Source organism: Accipiter gentilis, chromosome 4 (genome assembly GCF_929443795.1).
Source record: "Accipiter gentilis chromosome 4, bAccGen1.1, whole genome shotgun sequence".
NCBI lineage: Eukaryota > Metazoa > Chordata > Aves > Accipitriformes > Accipitridae > Astur > Astur gentilis.
The window spans coordinates 24510012-24530278 of NC_064883.1; the positions used below are offsets into that span (position 1 = coordinate 24510012).

Sequence of the window (20267 nt, forward strand, 5' to 3'; positions counted from 1 at the left end):
AAAGGTGCCCACGTGAAGCGTGCCCTCAGTACACACCTCATTGTACACTGACACTTTTACAATTTGCTAGGAGGAAACAAAGTTTGTTACAAAGCATGTCCAGTGCACTAGCAGCCTTTCAAGCCTCTCTAAGGTTGGGAGTGAGGGATTTTTACATTCTTTCCAGCTGGTTAATTAGAGGTGGGAAGCCATACATAGGAGAAGAGAGGGTGTTAACACAGTTGAAACCTAACTTGTCTGGAAAACCGTTGTATTTGGTAGTTGCTTTATTAATGCTGTATCATAGACCAGCACAGAGTAAATCAGCCCTTATCACACATTTTTTGTCCTTCAAAGGCTGAGCAACCAGAGTTTTGTGAGTAGGTTTTCTGCAATTTGGAGGCTATGCTTTTAGACTGAAAATTATTAATGGCACAGAACATATATGAACACCATCACAAAAGCTAATTTGTGCAGCATAAAAATGTGACAAAGTCAGCTCTGGTAGAATTTCTTCAATACTGAGATTTATTGCCTTTGTTTTTTCACTGATCGCCTTTTTGAGGTGGTTAAGTACAATACGGGAGAATTAAAACCAGGCAGGAAGCAAGCAAGAGCAGAGACTTATATACCTAGTATTGTCAGTATCACTGAATTCATATGTAACTCAGCCAGATGGAAGGTTTTGCCACATAACCCTTCTACCTGCCACTGGTAGCAATTTATATTTTTATAGCAACACATGGTCTTTTTGGCAGTCTTGAGCAGAAGCAAAACCCCAACAATTAACACATGTGCTCCCAGGGTGCATTTTAACTAGAAAATGATTGGATGCTTGAAGTAATTCAGGCAGCCTACAAACTTGAAACTCCTTCTGGTGGTCTTAGTGATGAATTACTAATTGATGCCAGAATAGTTAAGCACGACAGGCTGCAGAGTAAAACACCTTCTCTTTTTCCTTGATCAACACCTTCTGATTTTATTTTCTGAGGAAAAGTGATACATTAGGTACCAGGTGCTAGAATCTAGCTTCTCATCTAGTTGATGTGTGAAGAACTAGTATTTGTCCTCACAAGGCTCAAATCACATCTCATCTAGCCAGCCACCATGTACTTATTCTAAGAATTTTCAGGTAAGAAGGTTTCAGGTCTTTTTCCTATTTGAAGAGAGTGTCATGCTTTGGTTCAGAAAGGCATAGGGATAATGGGTCAGAGATTTCCATTGCAATATAAATCTGGTTGTAATCTGCAACAACTCTGCAGTTTCCAGCCTGAGCAGAGACAATTAAGACAAAATACTTAATATTTTTGGTGTGGAACAAACACCTATTAGGGGGTTGTATTTGCCTGATTTACTTCTACTAATTATTCCATGAGAATTTCAGTTCCAGCCATTGCTACTAAGGCAGGACTCAGATGTTCAATATGGGAAACTCTTTCACTGGGCAAAGGGTTAGCGCACAGTATTCAGGCAATGGCTTGGGGTTCAAACACACAGTCATGGTATTGTAATGTAAGAAATGTACCACACAGCAGGTATATACTCTGGATCTACTGCTGGCCACGAAAATGTGAGGTAACATAACGTGGTTAATACTTTTTTTCATTGCAGCTAATTCCAGTAACTGCACACCTAATCCATATGAACAGTTATTACAAGCCAATGGGTTCCCAGTAACTAGTAAAGCTGTGGTAATTTACTCATTTACCTGGTCTCTGGACCTTCTAAGAGTTTCTACAATACAACTAATGAATAACACATTTGATTTCATTGTAAGTCATTGTATTTCATTAATCAGCTTTTGACTGAAGGAAGTATCAGTATGTGCAAGAATAAAGGAAACTTCAAAATCACATCCTTGACCTCAAACTTTAAGATCACACACATCCACTTGGCTCTCCACTTGCATACAATCATGGACATCTCTACAAAATGCTGCTCCGTTGATATGGTTGCATGGTCTATGTACAATATGCTGCAGAATCAGGCCTGAGATAAGATAATGACAACTAAGGCAAGTCAAACATTGTATTCCATAAAGCTGAAGGGAAGAGGTAGAAGGCAAGTGAATTTTCAGTTAATTTGTAGCCTTCAACAGTGTCTGAGTGTATTTCAAATGATACAGAATAACCCAACAAATTGTTCCAACAAAATCAGGTTGGACAGGAAGCACTTAAGGGATAAATTTATTTCTCTATTAGACGGACTAAATGCAGAGTAGCTCCATAATAAAGTAGGCTAATATCCTCTGTAGGTATAGTTTGAAATGGTGTCAGCATAATAGAATGGCTTGATTCTAAAGATTTTTCAGTTCCATCAGAAATTATGAAGTGATTTTTTATTATTCTCATTTATTCAACGCATTACATTCATTTATTCTGCTCTCAGTCTACCTGTTTTGCTGGCTCTGAGGTGAATATTATCTTTGACTTTAATACAAGGAATTCTGCAGTTTGGAGAAAACCAGCTACACAGAGGATTGTAAACACTGATACGTTGAATAGTCAATGAAATCCTTAGATGCAGAGCTTTAAGAGCATGACTGCAACAGGCTCTACCACAAATCTACCTGTCTGCTGAAATTACTCTGTATTAAAATAAGAAAATTTCAGGAGCAGTCACAGATGCCCCATTGGCAGGGTGCAGCACAAACATAAAAATAAGAAGTGAAATCCTGACTCCACTGTAACCAACAGCAAAATGTTAATTTTCATCTATGGTCCATGCGTCAAAGTACCAACAGACCGAGAGACCTTCTTTCCATACACCTCAGTGTTTACTGCATACCACTGTGATTATTTCTTCTGTGCTCTTGTCAAGTGGTTCACATTGCCATATTTTTTAAAGCCCTACACGTTGAATTGAGTCCCTCTTTAATTTATACTCATTTATACTATGACCCCTAAGAATTTGTTCATCCTGGTAACACATGAACCTCTGATCACTTGGGAAAAAACTGAAAAAACCTGCTAATTCTTGGTTTGAGTGGTCTAACTACTTAATTTATACATTTAGACAGAATGAATTAAATGAGAAAACAGAACAGGAAGGATATAAAAGAATGTCTGAATTTAAAAATGTGGTTTTTTCATTCTAAATTTTGTTTTTAAATTACATAGAATGTATATTTTTCTTTGTCATGTTCACAGCAGTTTTAGATGACATATGGCAGTACAGAAAAGCAATTGAATACATACAAAAGACAACCTCCAACAGCAGTTAAATGCCAGAAAATTTTAGCTTTGTCTTTTTGAAGAAAATTACAATATCAATTTCTTTTCCAAATGCACGTAGAAGTGAATTTTTTAGTTTATTTAATGGAACCATAATATCATGAAGACCATAGCTTTAAAAAATATACATTTACAGTTTAAAAACAATAGAAAGAATAAACTTGCTTTTAGTACCATATGTAATCCTTGTGAAAACTGTCCTTGAAATGCAGAAGGGAAGCCTCTAAGAATGACGTAGATAATGTAGATAAACTAATGTTTTGATCCTTCTCAGAAAAAACATAATGACATCTCTTTGAATGGAATAAGTATGAAAAGTAAGAGAACATGAAATAAATTATGTGTTGTAGTGAACTACATAAATGCAGGCAAAACAAAGGCAATTTTTCTATAAATCCAGAAGGATTCAGAATCAGATTTGTCAAAAATGTATTTTATCTTCCACAAAATCTGAAGAAAATTTAAAAGTTGCTTTTAAAAATTTGTTTTCAAAAGAAAAAGAACATTAACAGTCTTTCCCAACCCATTCTAGCGTCTCTTTATTCTTCTAAAGCACCAGAATGTCCCACCTCTTTTTTCCTTCCTTTCCCCATGAGTCTACCCTGCTGGCACTACAAAATTAAATTTTTCCTAAAATACTGAAAAGGCCTGAGTGTCTTCTGTCCAGTCCAAATGATGGCTATGTGCTAATATATGCTGTGGGTTTTGGAATAATTGCCTCCCCTGACATCCTTGGTAGCGGCCAAAAGAACAGCCAAAGATTCCTAAAAAGCAACAAAGGAAAAATATAATGGTGTGTAGTATTTTAAAGAGAACTTAAATTTTGTATATCGCAGTCCAAAAAAACCGAGGCTGTGTTAAGAGAACAAAAGATATAGACAATAGAAAGAGGCTGGTGTCTTATTTGTTTTGTGTACAAAGATATGCTTCTGAGAAGTGAGGTGGCAGAGAATTTCCATATTCTCATCTTTGGTGACATCATTAATTCTTGTCATTTTTTTCAAACAGGGTTAAAAGCCCATTAATAAAGATACTGACAGAAGAATAAGGAAATACCTTGTAAGTTACTTTCGACTTCCTTAAAAACATTTGCCTTTAGAAAGGAAATTAACTTGCTTTCTCCCACTCTCACCCTTGAGGCCCTTCTGAACATTCCAAGCACTGACAGAAAAAAGCAAGCTCATGTTGCAACATCTTGGGAGATTTATGTGCAGATGAGGGGATTCAGACTTGCTGTCCAACAGAGAATACATGAACACTCCGATTGTTTGCAGTATAGTGTTTCATCTTTGCTCTTAAAAACCAAACAGACACAAAAAGGAAACACTGTCTGTTTGGTACAGCTCAGCAGGACTTCAGTCAACATTAGTTCTTCTGTGAACACTGGCACATTTTACATTATAACTGGATTTTTGGCCTATCCATAAGATAAAATAATTGACTACAAAGGGAATCAACTTTGTCAAGTTTATACTGCAGTTAATGTTCAACTATTCAGGATATCAGAGATTGGGATACTGTTAATAATGGTAAAACACTGGTGTGCTGGGAGCATGAGACAGCAGTGTCCAAGTATCTGGGATTCAGCAGGGCTCATTAACTCTGGCTGAGAGCTGGCACCACAGGATCCAAGGCTGGAAGCATTCACGGGATTCTGAACTATCACTCCCTGCTGCTGGTAGGGTTTACTGGTTCCAAATCTGAGTGATGGGATTACCTCTAGCCCTAGGAGAAATGTGACAGTATTTGTGTGGTATTATAACTAAGTTAATAGCAAGGAGCTAGACCTGAGCTGGCTCTGAACAGAATGGTCCTGTCCTCATCTTCTAGTAACATGGCTAATCTTTAGCCTGGACTGTGAGAGCAAGGATAGCTGAGAGTCAATGGAATCCCACTTCCTAAGAGGCACCTCTCTACTTGCTGCTTTCAGCTGGTATAGCCTATGTAGGTTAGCCTTACTCTCAGTTCTTCTGCTTTATTATCACTAACATGTTGCTTTTCATTTACCTTGTTGTTGCGTTCAGCCCCGGTGTAATCTGCTTCAGGTGGAATCTTTATATGTAGCTCAGCTTCATAGGCTCCTTCCCCATCGTTCCTTGGATTTATTATGAGCATGACACAGTTTTCTTCTCCAATTATTAGCTGATCTTTATCTCTATATAGAACATACTACTTGTCAGGAGTTAAAACATGCACAATTACAATTTATGTATGAATGAAATACAAGGACATTTTGCTCTCATAGCATCTGTTCTGGAAAATATTCTGTGAACACAGAATAAAACATTTTCCATATAAAATGACCCCACGGAAAAATATGCCAGCACCTGGGTAGGAAAGAGGTCAAGAGAAAACACCACCATGGACAATCAAAGTGGACTACTACAGAACTTGAAAGTTACTGGTATAAAATTTCAGATCCTGACTACTTTCTAACCAGAAAGAAGTACTTAGTGCGGGAATTACTTGCCACAGGGGTCTCATCAGCATTGTTTTCTGGAGGGCACAAAGGCGGTGGGATTCCAGTTTTCCCCTCATGCCGTTGTAAAATGAACAATACAGAAGCTCTCCTGAGACCTGCAATGGCACTGTGCCCTTTCCTTTCACAGTTACGTACTGATTTTGACGGCACAGAGTCAGATAACTGTCAGAGATTCCCCACTTGTCCTGCTTGGCATATTTCTCCCTCCACAGGAGGAACTGTTGCCATGTTTTGAAATTCTTTTATTCTGAGATTCATTTACTTCACTGTATACTGAGTTTAGGAGAACTGCGTCCCAAGTTCAAAGTCACTGGCACACTGAAATAAACAAATTTAAAATCTCCTTTGAACAACAATTTGTATTATCTCTTGGCATTCAGAGAACTAGAATCACTCCCAACAAACATTTGCAAACTATATTTTACTACGATAACCATTAAACATCATGAATGTGTCTGACAAAGACACATTTTCAAGTGTATATTTCTCCATTTCTTGGTTTTCGAGATGAATTGGATGTGCAAATTTAAAACCTGGAAATCAGGTAAGAATGAGTAGCTATAGAAAATAACAGACCTGTGTTCTACATATTTCATTCTGTAAAGCAGTTAGAAGTGTCTGGATTTTGTTATATACAGCATCATTTATTTTATTTAACTTACGGCATAGCAGAAAGCTGCAAGTCAGGAATGCACAAGTTGTCTTCCCCGCAATCAACAAGAATGTAAGCCTGTATTGTTGCAAAATAATAAAATTATAATACAGTTAGTACATGCTTCAAAGTCCAAATCACTTCATTAAATATCACTAACCTAAATGTCTTAAATATCACTAGCACCGCCCTAGTGAACTAATCTCTCTCCTTTCTGTAAGTTCCTTTCTATATGAGTAGTTGGAGACTATTTAGACTGTCAGCTGCGTCCTTAGCAGAACAATTATCATCTTTCAGGCCCTTTCTCACACTAACTTAGCTTACATATTCTAGAATGCAATCAAAACTATGAACACAACAAAGTTTTGGAAATGCTTTAAAGTCCTGCCTGGTTCTATATTTATATTCAATTTACATTTTGAATTAATTAAATCCTTGCTGTGTAATTTCTGGGCATGATATTCTGTTTTAAGGATGATGACAAACATAGTATTTGTAAATGCTTTCGTGTTTCTATTAAAAAAATGTGGAATGCAAAATTCATACCTGTTCTGTTACTGAGCTTTTCTGATAATAGTTCAGTATTGGCTTCATAGTCAAGCTATCTTCAACATTGGATTCATTCAAACTGTAATTCAAGTTTATATTGATGGGAGATAATTTATCTCTAAATTCTGTTTCATCCTGTGAGTGACAATCACATAACAAAAACCAATGGTTTAATGTAATTATTTCAGATTAGTATAGTATGCAACAGATTCAGACTTTAGTCTTTATTGAAGGTGAAGATATGGTTCTTTGACAGCTGCTGGCCAAATTCTGGCAGTATGTAATGTCATTAGGAAAGCAAAGTGACTCACCAGTAACTGGAATGCCCAGAATACATTGCCTCCACAGCCCCACATCTGGAAGAAGCTGGCTGAGCTGAGTAGACTCAGAATTTTTTCAAAGCATTAGCCTAAAATGAAGCTGTTTAAGAGAGACACACAGAACCAACTCCTATCAGCTACTGCCCACCTTCCTTTTGGAATGGAGGTAGGGCATGTGTGGATTTGTGGAGGTAATATTGTTGGTTTGTTCCCTAACCAAGAATTTATATGGATTAGCAATGGAAAAACTCCACCACTTTTATTGCCTAGTTACTTCCTTACACACTGCTTGAGACTTCTCCATTTCACCTCCCACTGCATTTCTAGGACCAGCCTTGGAATCTGCTTAAATTGCATGAGGTAATTCTGGCTGTGAGTAACTACTGACCTTTTTTCCTTCACAACTTGAGTTCCACAGTTTCAATTTTTCTAAAAACATTTTAAAATATCTTAAAAGTATTTTTTTAAATATATGAATTTTAGGCCAATATTGCTGGTGACACCCCTTTAAAATATTTGTTGAAACTGAACTGGCACAACATTTAAGATGTTTAGTTGATTGTCCCACTGTGAATACTATAGGGAGAGCAATCTTGCATTTTACTATCAGGAGATGCAGTATTTAATCAGAATTTCCAGAAGAACACAAAATGTATGTATTTGTACACAGAGGAACTGTACACTCTTCAAAGGGAGTCCTTCTTTTTATACTTACATTGACAAACGATGAGCCAATGATTTACAGAGGAAATTTTGCCCAGATAGAAGAATGTTCTGGACACCCAGATGAGGCTTTTCTTATCTCACACTTCTGTAATTTTGGGATCTAAGAACAATGGAAATTGTTCTTCCTTTTCCAGTGGCTCCTTTTTTTATTATTATTATTATCTTTAAATCCCTGATACTACTCAAATGATGATGACAGTCCAAAATAATTTAAACAACTTACTCTGAGATAAACAAGGAAATCCTGGCAATGGAGCTGTTTCTGTCTTTCTATCACAATGGAGAAGTAATGATGTGACTGATGATAATCAAAGAAGAGGGTCCTCTTAACAGCTCCTTTCTGTTTCAATGAATCTAATTGCAATTCACCTTTCAGCACTATAAGGATACAGGTAAATCAAATATTTATTTATTTAACATGGAAAGAAAAAATATTAAACAATTCATTATGTATTATAGTTCAATTACTCTAACAAAGTCTTCCAAGCAAAACTAATCCATGCTTTAAGTGCCTGTCTGTTTAGCAAAACACTGGTTTTTGATCCAAAGTATGGAATACATGTAATTTAAGCTTTCTAATTTCATTTACAGATCACACATGTACAGGACTTCTGTCTCTTTAATTTTTTTTTTCCCCAAAACAGAACATTCTCCAACAGGGTACATTCTTGGTTTTATTTGGAAAATGGCTTAAACTGAAACAAAAATCCTTCAAGTGAATAATACAAGCTTTGTGTTATATATATCTCTCTATATATCTTTTAAACAGTATTTTCTTGTATTAGGAGGATCTCACTCCTATCCTCTTTCAAGGTGTAATGAAAAAATACATCTGAAATTGGGTGGACCAGAGTAAATTAGAGGAGTATAAAACATTTCTTACCTATCTCATCTGAAATACTTTGACCTTCAAAGTCTGCGCAGACTCTTACAGTAAAGCTACATATAAAAAAGTAGAAGTAATTATTAGCAGAAAGAGAGCTGACTCGGGAATTAGCAATTCCCAAGTCATAACTTTTAAGTTTTCTTTTCCTCTTCTTAAAAAGATGTTCAGCACGATCTATATTTAGCTACCTATGATATTCCATAACTAAGTTAGCAAGTCTCCTAGGCTCCACTAATAATCAAGGAAGACAGGGTCTGAATACCTTCCTGGGAAAGGTATGGAGAAGAGTCTCTGTTCCCACTAATTCATGAGACAGCCTACAAAGATCACTCTTCTAATAGTATTGGCAAAGTTAAGTTCCTTATGTTGAGCTTCAGCAAACCACCTTTGTATGAGGCTGTCTGCATAAGTCCTTTCTGGTTCATCATGGTCAAGTAAGAAAAATCCTTGAGCATGTAGTCAACACCCAAGCTGTTTTCTAGCAAATCAAAACACACAGGATGCCAACATATTACACTGGCATTACTATAACACTTACATGATTTCAAGAGGCTATAATTCATTACAAACATACCAACTGAATTGTTCAATTTTTGTGGCACAAGACTAACCAGAATGAATTGTATTTAATTTGCTAAGTTTTGCAGAAGTTAGCAGGTACATGACCTAAATCAAACCATAGAGAAACTGGTTATTCATGTGCATTATTTAGTATGCTAATGCAACACATTCTACACAGTGCAAGACATTATAAATTAATTGTTTTTCATTTGCCTGTTCATAATGTATAGCAAGCTTTTTTGAGCCTAGCAATATTCTTATCATAATTATAACTATTATCCAAACATCACCTCAGCCATAATTAGTTATTTCTCATAATAAACATTTATTTCCATTTCTCTGTAAGACAGCGAATAGATTTGCAGTTATACTCAACAACTGACAGGAAAAGCCTTTTATAGTTTAATGGGCTGATACCTTCTAACAAGACTTACTATAAAAATTAATTTTAAAAACCTAAAAATTATAAATGCTTATAGAAAAGTTTCACTTCATAAGGAATCTATGCAAGTTATGTAAATATTTAACTGAATCACATTTTAAAAAAAGCTTTCACAAATTATTCTGGGTGGCTAGGGAAACAGTTATAATGATGCTCGTTGAGGCTGTTAGCAGGGCATACTCCCCCAGTGAGTGACAAAACAAGAAATCCGTCACTGGATAGATGCTCTTGATTTTTGCTGTCACACTCCACAAGGACTTAGTTCCCCATGCTATTTTTCCCAAAGTAGTCCCTTATAATGTAACAAAATTGCTCAGGTGAAAGATTTGTGACTTCTTAAAACTTGCAAGTGCCCCTGGTTACCAATCATTCTTAAAGAATACTTTCATGGCTTCAGAAAATGTTTTGTTTTGTATATGGAAGGCTCAGCTAAACATGGATTGTAGGTCAGCACTGGAAGATGTGAAATCAGCTTTTGTTAAATAAAAACTTATTTGAATTAACCATTGTTCCTAATCTCATCACTACTGTTATACTATATACTAACTTCTCCATGCAGTGGATTCAAAACCAGTAACATAACCTTTAAAATAACTTGTAATCCCATTCTAGTTGCATGTTTGCTTCCTCTGACAAATGTAATGAAACAGTGCCACATCTGGGATTCATGTCACTCTCATGACCTTATTAAACACTTTCCTCTTGTGCAAAAAAATTGCCTTATGCCATTAAACTCTACTTAAAACTGCAGCCTTCAAGTGACGTTACAGTCCATGCAGAAATTGCAAATTCAGTCACATTCCTATTTCTTTATAATTATGAGTTAAGACAAGAACTGATTATTTCCTAGTACACAAGAACAAGAACAACAAAAATGAGAAAAGCTTGTGTAATTGCATAAATGCAATTTAGACATCAGGCTTCACAGGCCAGTCTCACATGTCATAGTATAAGAGTGTATTTTCTCAAATGTAAAGTCATGAACTGCCATCATGTATTAAACTCGGTGATGTCGCTTTGGAGGTCTTACAGAAGTTTTGCACCATCATGTTTAAAAAAAGGTTCAGTTAAAAATCCAGCTTGAAACGCTTTGCTTGTTAAACAACACAGTTTCAGTGTACGTTTAATTTACTGTAATGAACAGAATAATTCATCATACACATTTGATAACCAAAGTCATGTTCTTAAGCATTACTATAAGAGCCAGCATTTAATCCTTCCACTCCAGGCAGAGCCTGTCAAAAAAGGAATGCCCGTGCAAAAAAGCAAAACTTTGGAGTTTATTAGTCTCCCAGTCCCTGGCCATGCAAGAAGCAAGACTATGTGTTTAGAAGAACTCTGCCACATGTTATTCTATGGATATTTAGTTCAGAAATAGTTCTAAAAACATCACGGATTTCAATCACGAACCCAGACAAATTTAGATACGCTCATCACTTCCACAAGAATATGCTGTGGAGATGCTGAGGGGTGCTTTAGCTGTGAGAAAAAGAAAAGCAGAGGGAAAGGCAGACCACAAAAGAGGACAGGAGTCTAAAGGATTTCTGAGATTTAAGATCTGACTCTTAGGCACAGTAAGAAATATAACAGCTGAGCTTTCAAGCTTGCTTATAGGAGCAATCAACCAAACAAGACAATTAACAATCAAAGGAAGAAAACTTCAGCAGATAAGAAACAACTGGGAAACACTCCATCATCCTAAAGCATATGAACTTCTATGTGCTATCAATCTTGCCTCTCTGAAGAGATCCCCACATTGCATTTATTCTGCAGTGTCTGTCATCACTATAAGCTTATGGTTTAAATAGTATTTGACTGTAGCTACAAAATAGAGAGAAAGCCTTAAAAGTGAACACACCAGCTTTTCCTGGTAATCTTGGGGCAACAAAGCAGTTTATTTGAAATAATTTTATGTTCTTCAGGTAGACAGAAACATTTTTAATATTATTAGAACAAGAAGCTTAATAATATTCTTCTTTCTTCAAAACTACTCATGACATATATGGGAGTAGTCTCTTTAGAAGTCAAACTAAATTACCTAATATTTCTCAAAATGGTTAATTGTTAGAAAATAAAAAAAGCCAGTTACCCCCAAATAATGTTTTCCGGACTGCAGTTTGTACCAGAAAGAATTTATTTTGGTCTGGCTATTCTAGTAGGTGAAAAAAATAGGAAACATACTTCAGGAAGTGAAAAGCATGGAATCACCAGATCCTACCAGACATCCTTTGTCATAGTTAACAATTTCTTTAGCACACAGGATTGCACATGGAGAGGAAGAATGGATAATGCCTTGGCAGAAAGGCATTTTCAGCTTTGATGCTATGAACTTCCCTTCTGTGTTGAGGCTGGTACCCAAACTGCAAGGTCACAAACCTCTACAGAAGAATAGCAGAAGCTGTTATTGTCTACTGATGAATGACCTTTAAACAAATTGTTTCCTCTTTGAAGAATACATAAAAACAAGTCAATATACTTCTATTATGATGCTCTACCACTTGGCCTGCTTTTAGATTTTGTTATGCCAGAGTCTAACCCAGTGACCCACAATGACCAACATAAGACCTTTAATGCTGAAGGATTTCCATGGCTAGGCTACAACACGTGGCCAGGCTGTGGTAACACAAGGGCTACTAGATAACTCAAATGACTACTTTCTGGATGTCTCTAGGGCTACTAAAACTAAAACCATCAAATTATCCAGCTACATTCCTGGCACAGCAGAGCTCTGCAACAAAGCAATGGGCTTCCTGGGTAGCAACTGTCACCACCTGCCTACTTTCCTCTCATCAGCTTCTGGGGGGTGAGGTATGCATCTTCTGACTCTTGGCCGTCTGACTTTGCTATCTGACTCATGGAGTCAGGCTGGTGAACAGTCTGTGGTGAATCTCACACAAATTCATCGGAACGAAGTACAAAGGCCCTTAGGTCCATATCCATGGGACACCAATCACATCCAGTTTCAAATTAGGTCAATGGGAAAAGAAAATACTAGCAGTAGAAAGCAGCGAAATTAGAAAAATAGTGCAAAAATTATGCAGTTAGGAAGGGTTGAAACATTATTATTTTTGGATTTTTATATTTGTGGTAGGAATTTTGTATTCAGCTTTTTTTGAAGTATATGTAGAAATGCTTCATTTACTGAATATAGCTGAGTCAAAACACAAATATTTTATTACTGTTTTAATAATAACACACTTGGAGATAAAAGAATGAAAAAAATTTTTCAAATTAGTTTTTGATAGTAGCAACTTGAGGATCAGAAATTTTAAGCAGTTTGCCTCTGGTTTAGTGGGCTTAAAGAAGGTGGATAGCTTGGTTCCCTGAAGAAGCCTACAAGGCACATCTCAGATTAGACATCCAAACCTGAAAAGCACTAACAAATAAAAAATATATTATGCAAATTGACTTTTTATCATGATTGGACACTTCTGTGCTACTTAGTTTTTGATAAGTCAGGTAACTTCTCTGACCTCTTGCTCCTCTGCCAAATGGCAGTAACACTATTTGCACACTATCTTAAGTTAGTGAGAGGCAGAGTAAATAAAATTTGCAGATACAATTTAAGCACAAAGTAGCAACAAAGCAGCTAGTGGATAATCAGATCTAAAATGTTAATAAAAATATCAGTGCAGAGATAAATTAGACCTCTTGATAGCTGGAACCCAGTCTTGGACTGAATATGATGTGGAAACAACTTTTGCAAAATGTAAATGTTTTATTTATTTACCCCTTTTTACAGAAATTAATCTTCATCTTTCATGCTTTAACAACACAAAAATCTTTTTACATTTTCTTTAATAGCTTCAGAGTTGCAGAATTTGTTCTAAATTTGTTAGTTTTGGGAAAGAATTGTATATTTCTTAGGACTGTGCATAAAAATGACTTTTTGTGCATGTTTCCTCTGTGCTTCATCTTTCCAATTTATACCATGGCAAAAATAATATTTTCCTAATACTTGAAAATGTACAGTAATCCACATTATTCATACATACACAATTCCTGAAACTTTTCTGGTAGGAGGTTTCATTTCATTCTAATTTTGCAGTGTCAGTTGGTAGACATTTTATACAAGTTGCACAGCTGGCTAAGAGATACAGAAATCTATCCCATGGGATCGAGGAATTCTTTGCCTGTTGGACTTTCCCTACTAATTGTTTTCATATGTACAATACAAGCTTATATCAACTAAGGAGAAAAATTACGGCATGGAAAATTGCAGCTGCTCTTCAGTCATTCTGTAATATGAACTAAATCTTTAGGGAAAAGTATTTTAGAATAAAGCAGACAGAAATTAAATTATGCTCCTGTTAAAACTCTTGTAGATAGGAACAAAACATCTTCTGGTTTATTGTAACACAAAAATGAAAAGTAATGAAAAACCTACATGTTAAAGGAGCATACTTTGGTTTTTTATCCCTTTTTAAAACAGTATCTCACAGCAGGAATACTTCTTTAACAGAGATGTTTTTATTTATTTCTCTTGTGCAGAAAAACACCTTTTCCTTTCAGTAAACTATTGGTAAATGTTATGGTTTTAAAATCTTTTCCATTACGGCATAAAGCACTCTAAAAAGGTCTTAAAAACTACAGTTCTGAAAAACACATGATTTGCATCAATGGACATGCTTCAGCCCAGTGTTGATATTTTAAATTCTCTATTACATCAACTATTAAAAGGTGCTTGAATCAAAAAATCAGGATGGATCTTGATGTGGATCCTATTCCAGAAAGGCCAAAGCTTTTTAAAGTTCTGGGACTGCATAGTTTTACTGAGTGCCTTCTACATTGCTCTGTAGATGGACAATTTTCTAAACAGGATGTAGAAATGAGGAACATTATGACAAATATGAGAAGTCCCACAGTGTAAAAGAATAGAGCAAAAGTGAAAATCTCTTGACAGCACCGTCCCAGATGCATTGAAGACCCATATATTTAGTGGGTTAAGTGTATCAGAGTTAAGTTCCTTTATGACTCTTAAAGGAACTGTTTCTGGTCATGATTTTGTATTTATCAAGTTGTTCTAAAAACTCTTTTGCTGACTTTTACATTTGAGATGAATCTTAGAACTCATCTCCTATCAGGAATGTCTCCAGTGTGGGGAATCCCTCTGATCACCTCTGATTTAAAAGCAGTGCAAAATTTCTGCAGGCACCTTATCTTCTGGAGTCCTCCTTTACACCTTGACATTCTTTCCATCCAGCCCACATCCTGGCAGGCTTTCTGCTTCTAGTGTGTTTAAATAAAATGATATGACTAGTTTTTATGTCTTAGCAAACTGTTCCTCACAGTCTTTCTGGAAGGACTTACTTGTATTTTATATTCAACTTGCACATGTTTATGCTCTGTTTTGGTTTTAGTTTCCTCATTTGTTACGATTTCCACTTTTAAACAGTATCTTATGTATTTGTTATAGCCACTTTTATCAACTGTTCCTCGAGTCCTTTCTAAATGACTGTTTTTCTAGTGCAGTAAATGTGCCTTTATGTGGTATTATGTGCTATTAGATAGCCTCCAACTGTCCTGCAAGCATTTTATATTTGTAACAGATCTTAAATTGTTTTAATTAGCTTCATGTTTTTGAATGTAATTTTTCTTTTCAAAGTTAAATGCTACTGTGGTGGAGGGTTTCGCTCTTAAAGATATATGCAACATTGTCCTGTACAATGCACTAAAAAAAGCTTTCCTCCGACTAATGGCAGCCAGAAACAACATCCTGTGAATTGCTCTCAGGATGGCTAGCCAGGTATCTTCCCTCTTCCGTAAAGAACTGAGATCTCTCTCTAACAGAAAATGGTGGGCCCACCAGGTCTTTGCATCACTTTCTCTGTTACATTTTCTCAACAAAGATGCATGTTTTGACAGATCAGTGTTTCAGTGTTTTGTCTGTCTTAGCTGTTTCATGTTTCATTCATCCAAACACTGCATATGAATTTGCAGCTTGATCCTAGGAGACAATGAGCATCCTCCTATGCAGAAGGAGACTCCATGTATCAAAGGACTCAACTTTTAGCTACTTCATTTTGAGAATCTGTGAAGTACTAGAAGATATCAAAAAGAACTCTGTTCTATACAGGGTTTTTTTGTTGTGCTCATAGCATGCCTGAACATTTTTTTCGAACTTTGAACAAGTTCAACAAAAAGCTGCAAGAAAAGTTAGGAATAGGAAGTTATTTGAGAAAGAGAATGAGGATGTTTTTTGTCTAATCGTGAACTTACCAGGCGACCAAAAGCTGAAAGCCAGGGAGCTGACAAGTTTTATTGTCTGGATTCACAATCATGGGGTTCAGAATGAGCTGAGCATTCACTGTCACAACAGGTCTGGCTCTGAGGGACAGAAATAAGGTTCACTGCATACAGAAGGAGCACATTAGTACCTAAGTTCCAGCAGAGAAAACACTTAACTCAGATGGCCACAAAGGATCTGGAAATGTAGGGTTACTTGGGAGAAAACACTTTTATAATGCTGCTCCTAGCCAAAAGAACTTTTTTTTTTTTTTTTTGGTTGGAAATTGTGATACCTCCTACTATGACATACTGAAAGTTCTTCATGAAAAAAATGACAGGTTAACAACATCACTGAAACAGTATCCTATAGTTAACAATAGGTATGTCCTAGGACTGAGGCACATCAGACACATTTAATCACATTGGGTTTTCACAAAGGGACAAAGTCTGCCTTTGGGGATTTACAGCAGTCCTTTGGCCATTGTTTTATACTGTTGGATTTGTTTTATGCTGTCTCCATTAACAGTGACATATTAGACTTGCTGTCTCTGTTTAAGATTCTTAAAAAAATGAACATAATTTGGTTAAAGTAGAAGTTGATCTAGCATATCTTGAGCCAATAATAAAGTAAATTCTGTGTGACATGTCTTGAGACAATTGACTGTGGAAACCAGGAATAATCATCACAAAATTCTGCTGAGTATGTGAATATATAGTTGTGGTGATGGGAACCATCCCTCTGAATAACAATCTGTTATTAAATAATGAGATAATCTGTAACTGAGAGTAATTTAGAAGACAAGTGAAAACAAAAAAAGGGTCTAAATTCTGGGGTTTTTAAGACAGCAGTACTATTTTACAGTAACTTAAATAATCCTGGCAAAACCAGCTTATTACAAAATTACTCCCCTCATATTTTAGTCCACAGCTGAGCTTTATGATTACTGCTCTATATTACTTCAGCAAAATATTTAAATAAAATTTACGTTCTTCATTTTTGTGCAACAGGGAAAAACCTTTTGTTCTAGCTAATTTCACTTAATAAAATTCTGTTTCTCCAATATGACAAGTTGCATATTTGATACACTCTGGCCAGGAAACTGAAAGATTGAGGACCTCCTGCTATGCGCTTTCTTAAATTAAATAGAACACATTTTTTATTGCTATCTAAAATACACACTGGGTCTAATACTCCAATGTTTCACATCCTGTGCAGTCATTCATGCCACTGCAAAGTGATGAACTGCAAAGTATTTGCATGATTCTTTAATATGGCAGTAGGAAAATCAGGTCTACTCTGCACCTACAGTCTTAGCTAAAATGAGCTAACATTCCTGTTTTACAAAATTCTTATGTTTTGACAAACATTCAGTTGGGAAGCAGAACATGCCTTCTCTCAGTCAGGTACTGTTGGGAATATAGACAAGAAGATAGACAGGAATCAAGAAATATGACCATATTGTTGCAGCAATGGATGGTAAATATTTAAATGCAATGAATGTTGGCATGGCTGGACTAAGAGGGCAGCAGCAGATTTTTCTTTATGTATTTGGTAGTTTTAATTAATACTGCTAATCTAACAGTGCATTTAGTGAAAAACCATAGTCAGCAATAACTGTGATTTGTAATATGGGATCTTGTACACTTTTTCTAAACTGAAGCGAAAAGCAGCAGTGTTTACTTTCAATACATCATTCACGTCTTAATGTACCTGACCTCTGAAGAATCAGTCACTCAAAAATTTCTTACTAGTACCATTCCTCCATGAAAGAAATTAATTTTCAGTGTTATGCTTTTTAAATTTCTCTCCGATGAGCTGTAGCAAGAACTGTTTGATTGTATACGAATGTGTGTGACTGTTTTAAAGTTAGAAAAGACAACATTTTCTCTTGTCTTATTTAAAATTAACTGAGGATTCAAACATTCCAGAAGAAGATTATTGAGCTAAGACTAAGCATGGAAATTTTCATTGAAAATTACAAGTTTTGAGCATGGGAAAAAAAGCATTTGTTTCTCACAAGATGCTTGATTTATCATCTCTAATGAGCATCTTTTACACATTGCACCAAGGAAACACAGGAATGGGAAATTTGGATTTTTTGCAGGTCTCCCACCAAAGCTGTAAAAAAAATATAAATCCACTGTATTTACCACATACCTGTAAATAACTGCTTTTCCAGCTCCAAATGCACCTACAATTAAATCTGGAAAAACAAAACAGCTTCAGAAGAACTAGATAAAAGCCTTTCATACTTTTTTTTCCAGCCTAAATTAGACCATTTACATTAAGAATGCAATAACATAAAAAATATATGGTAATTCCTTTCTAAGTAATTCTTTCAACAGTGTACCTGAAAGAAAACATTTCACATTGTCAGAGATGGGCTCATAAATGTCTTGGTTGTATCCAGTACGTGCCAATCTATTTAACACAATGTCACCATGCCACGATCTCGCTTCTCTCCAACTTGCATTAAAGGGGGAAAAGAATGCTGTTAACCCCTATACATTTTATTCCAAACCATTAATTGCCTATTACACAAAAAGATGCAAACCACTCTGTTATCACTTTCATACAGGTTGTGTTGAAAATTTATGGTGTTCCTTCCTGACAATCCTTCCCATCCTGCTTTGTGTTCCAAGTAATTTATTCATTAATTTAAGCATTACATCTCTGTGAACATAAATACAACGCACAGGTGAGAGGATGGCTGGTTTCATAGTTTCTAATGTTTTCAGCATTGTAGCAGCATGTGCTAAGAATAGTTATCCATCTAAAGCCATCTTTTTCCCCATCAGTCACTATTTGGAACAGATGGAGTCAACAACAGAAGCGCTGTACCAGTCCTTGGGCACATCCTTGTTACTGGACACCAGCCTGGGTTGGGAATCTACAAGCCCAAATATTTCCTCTTTTTGCCTGCAGTCCCCACACAGGGGTCTCTGGAAAGGTACAGACTGTCTTGCTGGACCACTCAGGCCTCCAGGAGAAAAGCTGGAGCCAAGCAGTGAGGACAAAGGATCAACTTTCCTGCTGCCCCTAGCTAGAGCGCAGTTCAAGAAAAGGAAAGAGCTTTGTTTCATTATCAAACCCCCTTGTGTCTGCCTGGGCACCCCTTTCAGTTCACTGTTGTTATCATACAATTTACACATGTGCAATTCAGTAGACTGAATCTTAAAACAGACCTTGCAGTAGTACAGACTGGCAACCTAAATTGACCTAAATGACTTAATTAAACCAGTATTCAGAGTTGTAAATAAACCCTTAATTGCTGCTTCCATAGTTTGAGCACTGGTTTGCTTAAGAAGCCCTGAATTCATCGAGCATAATGCAAATACAAAGGTTTGATGCTAATTAGCTAGGTGGGTTTGGGCCAGGTCTGGCAGTGTGTTTTCCAATGCTCTGTCTGCCTTTCAGAGGGTCAGGATTTCACAAGTTTAAACAAGTACTCCACATGAGCAACAGCCTGTCCTAAAATGAATTCCATTGAGTAATGTCCTAATAGGAGTAGGCATGGACAGTTTATGGGTCTGATCCTCTTTTTGTACAACATTTACATTTTTCTACTTCCATTGGCCTTAGTGAAATATGCTTCAGGAACACTTTAAATAGCAGAAGAAAATTAGTGTCATTTCTATCTCCTTTTTGGGACTTTTATGAGTCCTTTTCATTAGCAGCTTTTATACACAACTTGCACGCAGTACCAAAACCTAAAGAGATTTTCCACTTACTTAAATAAACAACTGATTGAGACATAGCCATCACCATAAGGGCTACACAGCGCACATGGCAGAACTTTCCCTGGAAGCTCTCTGATAGCAGCAACCATGGCAACCGCAAAAGATTTAATATTCTGTTGGTTTTTGGGGGGTTTGTGTTTGGGCTTTTTTTGTGGTTTGTTTGTTTGTTTCTTTGGTTGGTTGGTTTTTTTTAAGGAAAAAGAAACATTATGTTATGAACAGAAAGTGAAAGACAAGAAGGAAGGGGTTTCTGTTCTGTTGTTCCCAGCTGGATGCTCTTTATGAATTCTGCAACAGACTTAACTTAGAATATGCACTGTTTCATACTAGACTTGATAACTCAAAAGGTTTCAGTACAGGGCTATGTTATGGCAGACACAAAACAGGTAGATATCCAAGACTTATCTAGAACCTGGTCTTGTGATAATTTCATAATCTGATCTTTCATTAAAAAATAAAGTGGTCCAA

General features: G+C 36.2%; 1 protein-coding gene across 2 annotated transcripts in view; it reads right to left on the minus strand.

Moving 5' to 3' along the window:
- Positions 1-20267, minus strand: part of ITGA8 (integrin subunit alpha 8) — a 125974-nt gene that overhangs the window by 61295 nt on the left and 44412 nt on the right. For both annotated transcript variants that reach the window (XM_049798484.1, XM_049798485.1), the window contains exons 14-20: positions 18217-18262; positions 16050-16157; positions 8825-8880; positions 8165-8319; positions 6893-7030; positions 6357-6424; positions 5220-5367 (exon numbers count right to left, since the gene is read on the minus strand). In XM_049798484.1, coding sequence (XP_049654441.1) covers positions 5220-5367; positions 6357-6424; positions 6893-7030; positions 8165-8319; positions 8825-8880; positions 16050-16157; positions 18217-18262 — 719 coding nt within the window. The remainder of the gene's footprint in view (positions 1-5219; positions 5368-6356; positions 6425-6892; positions 7031-8164; positions 8320-8824; positions 8881-16049; positions 16158-18216; positions 18263-20267) is intronic.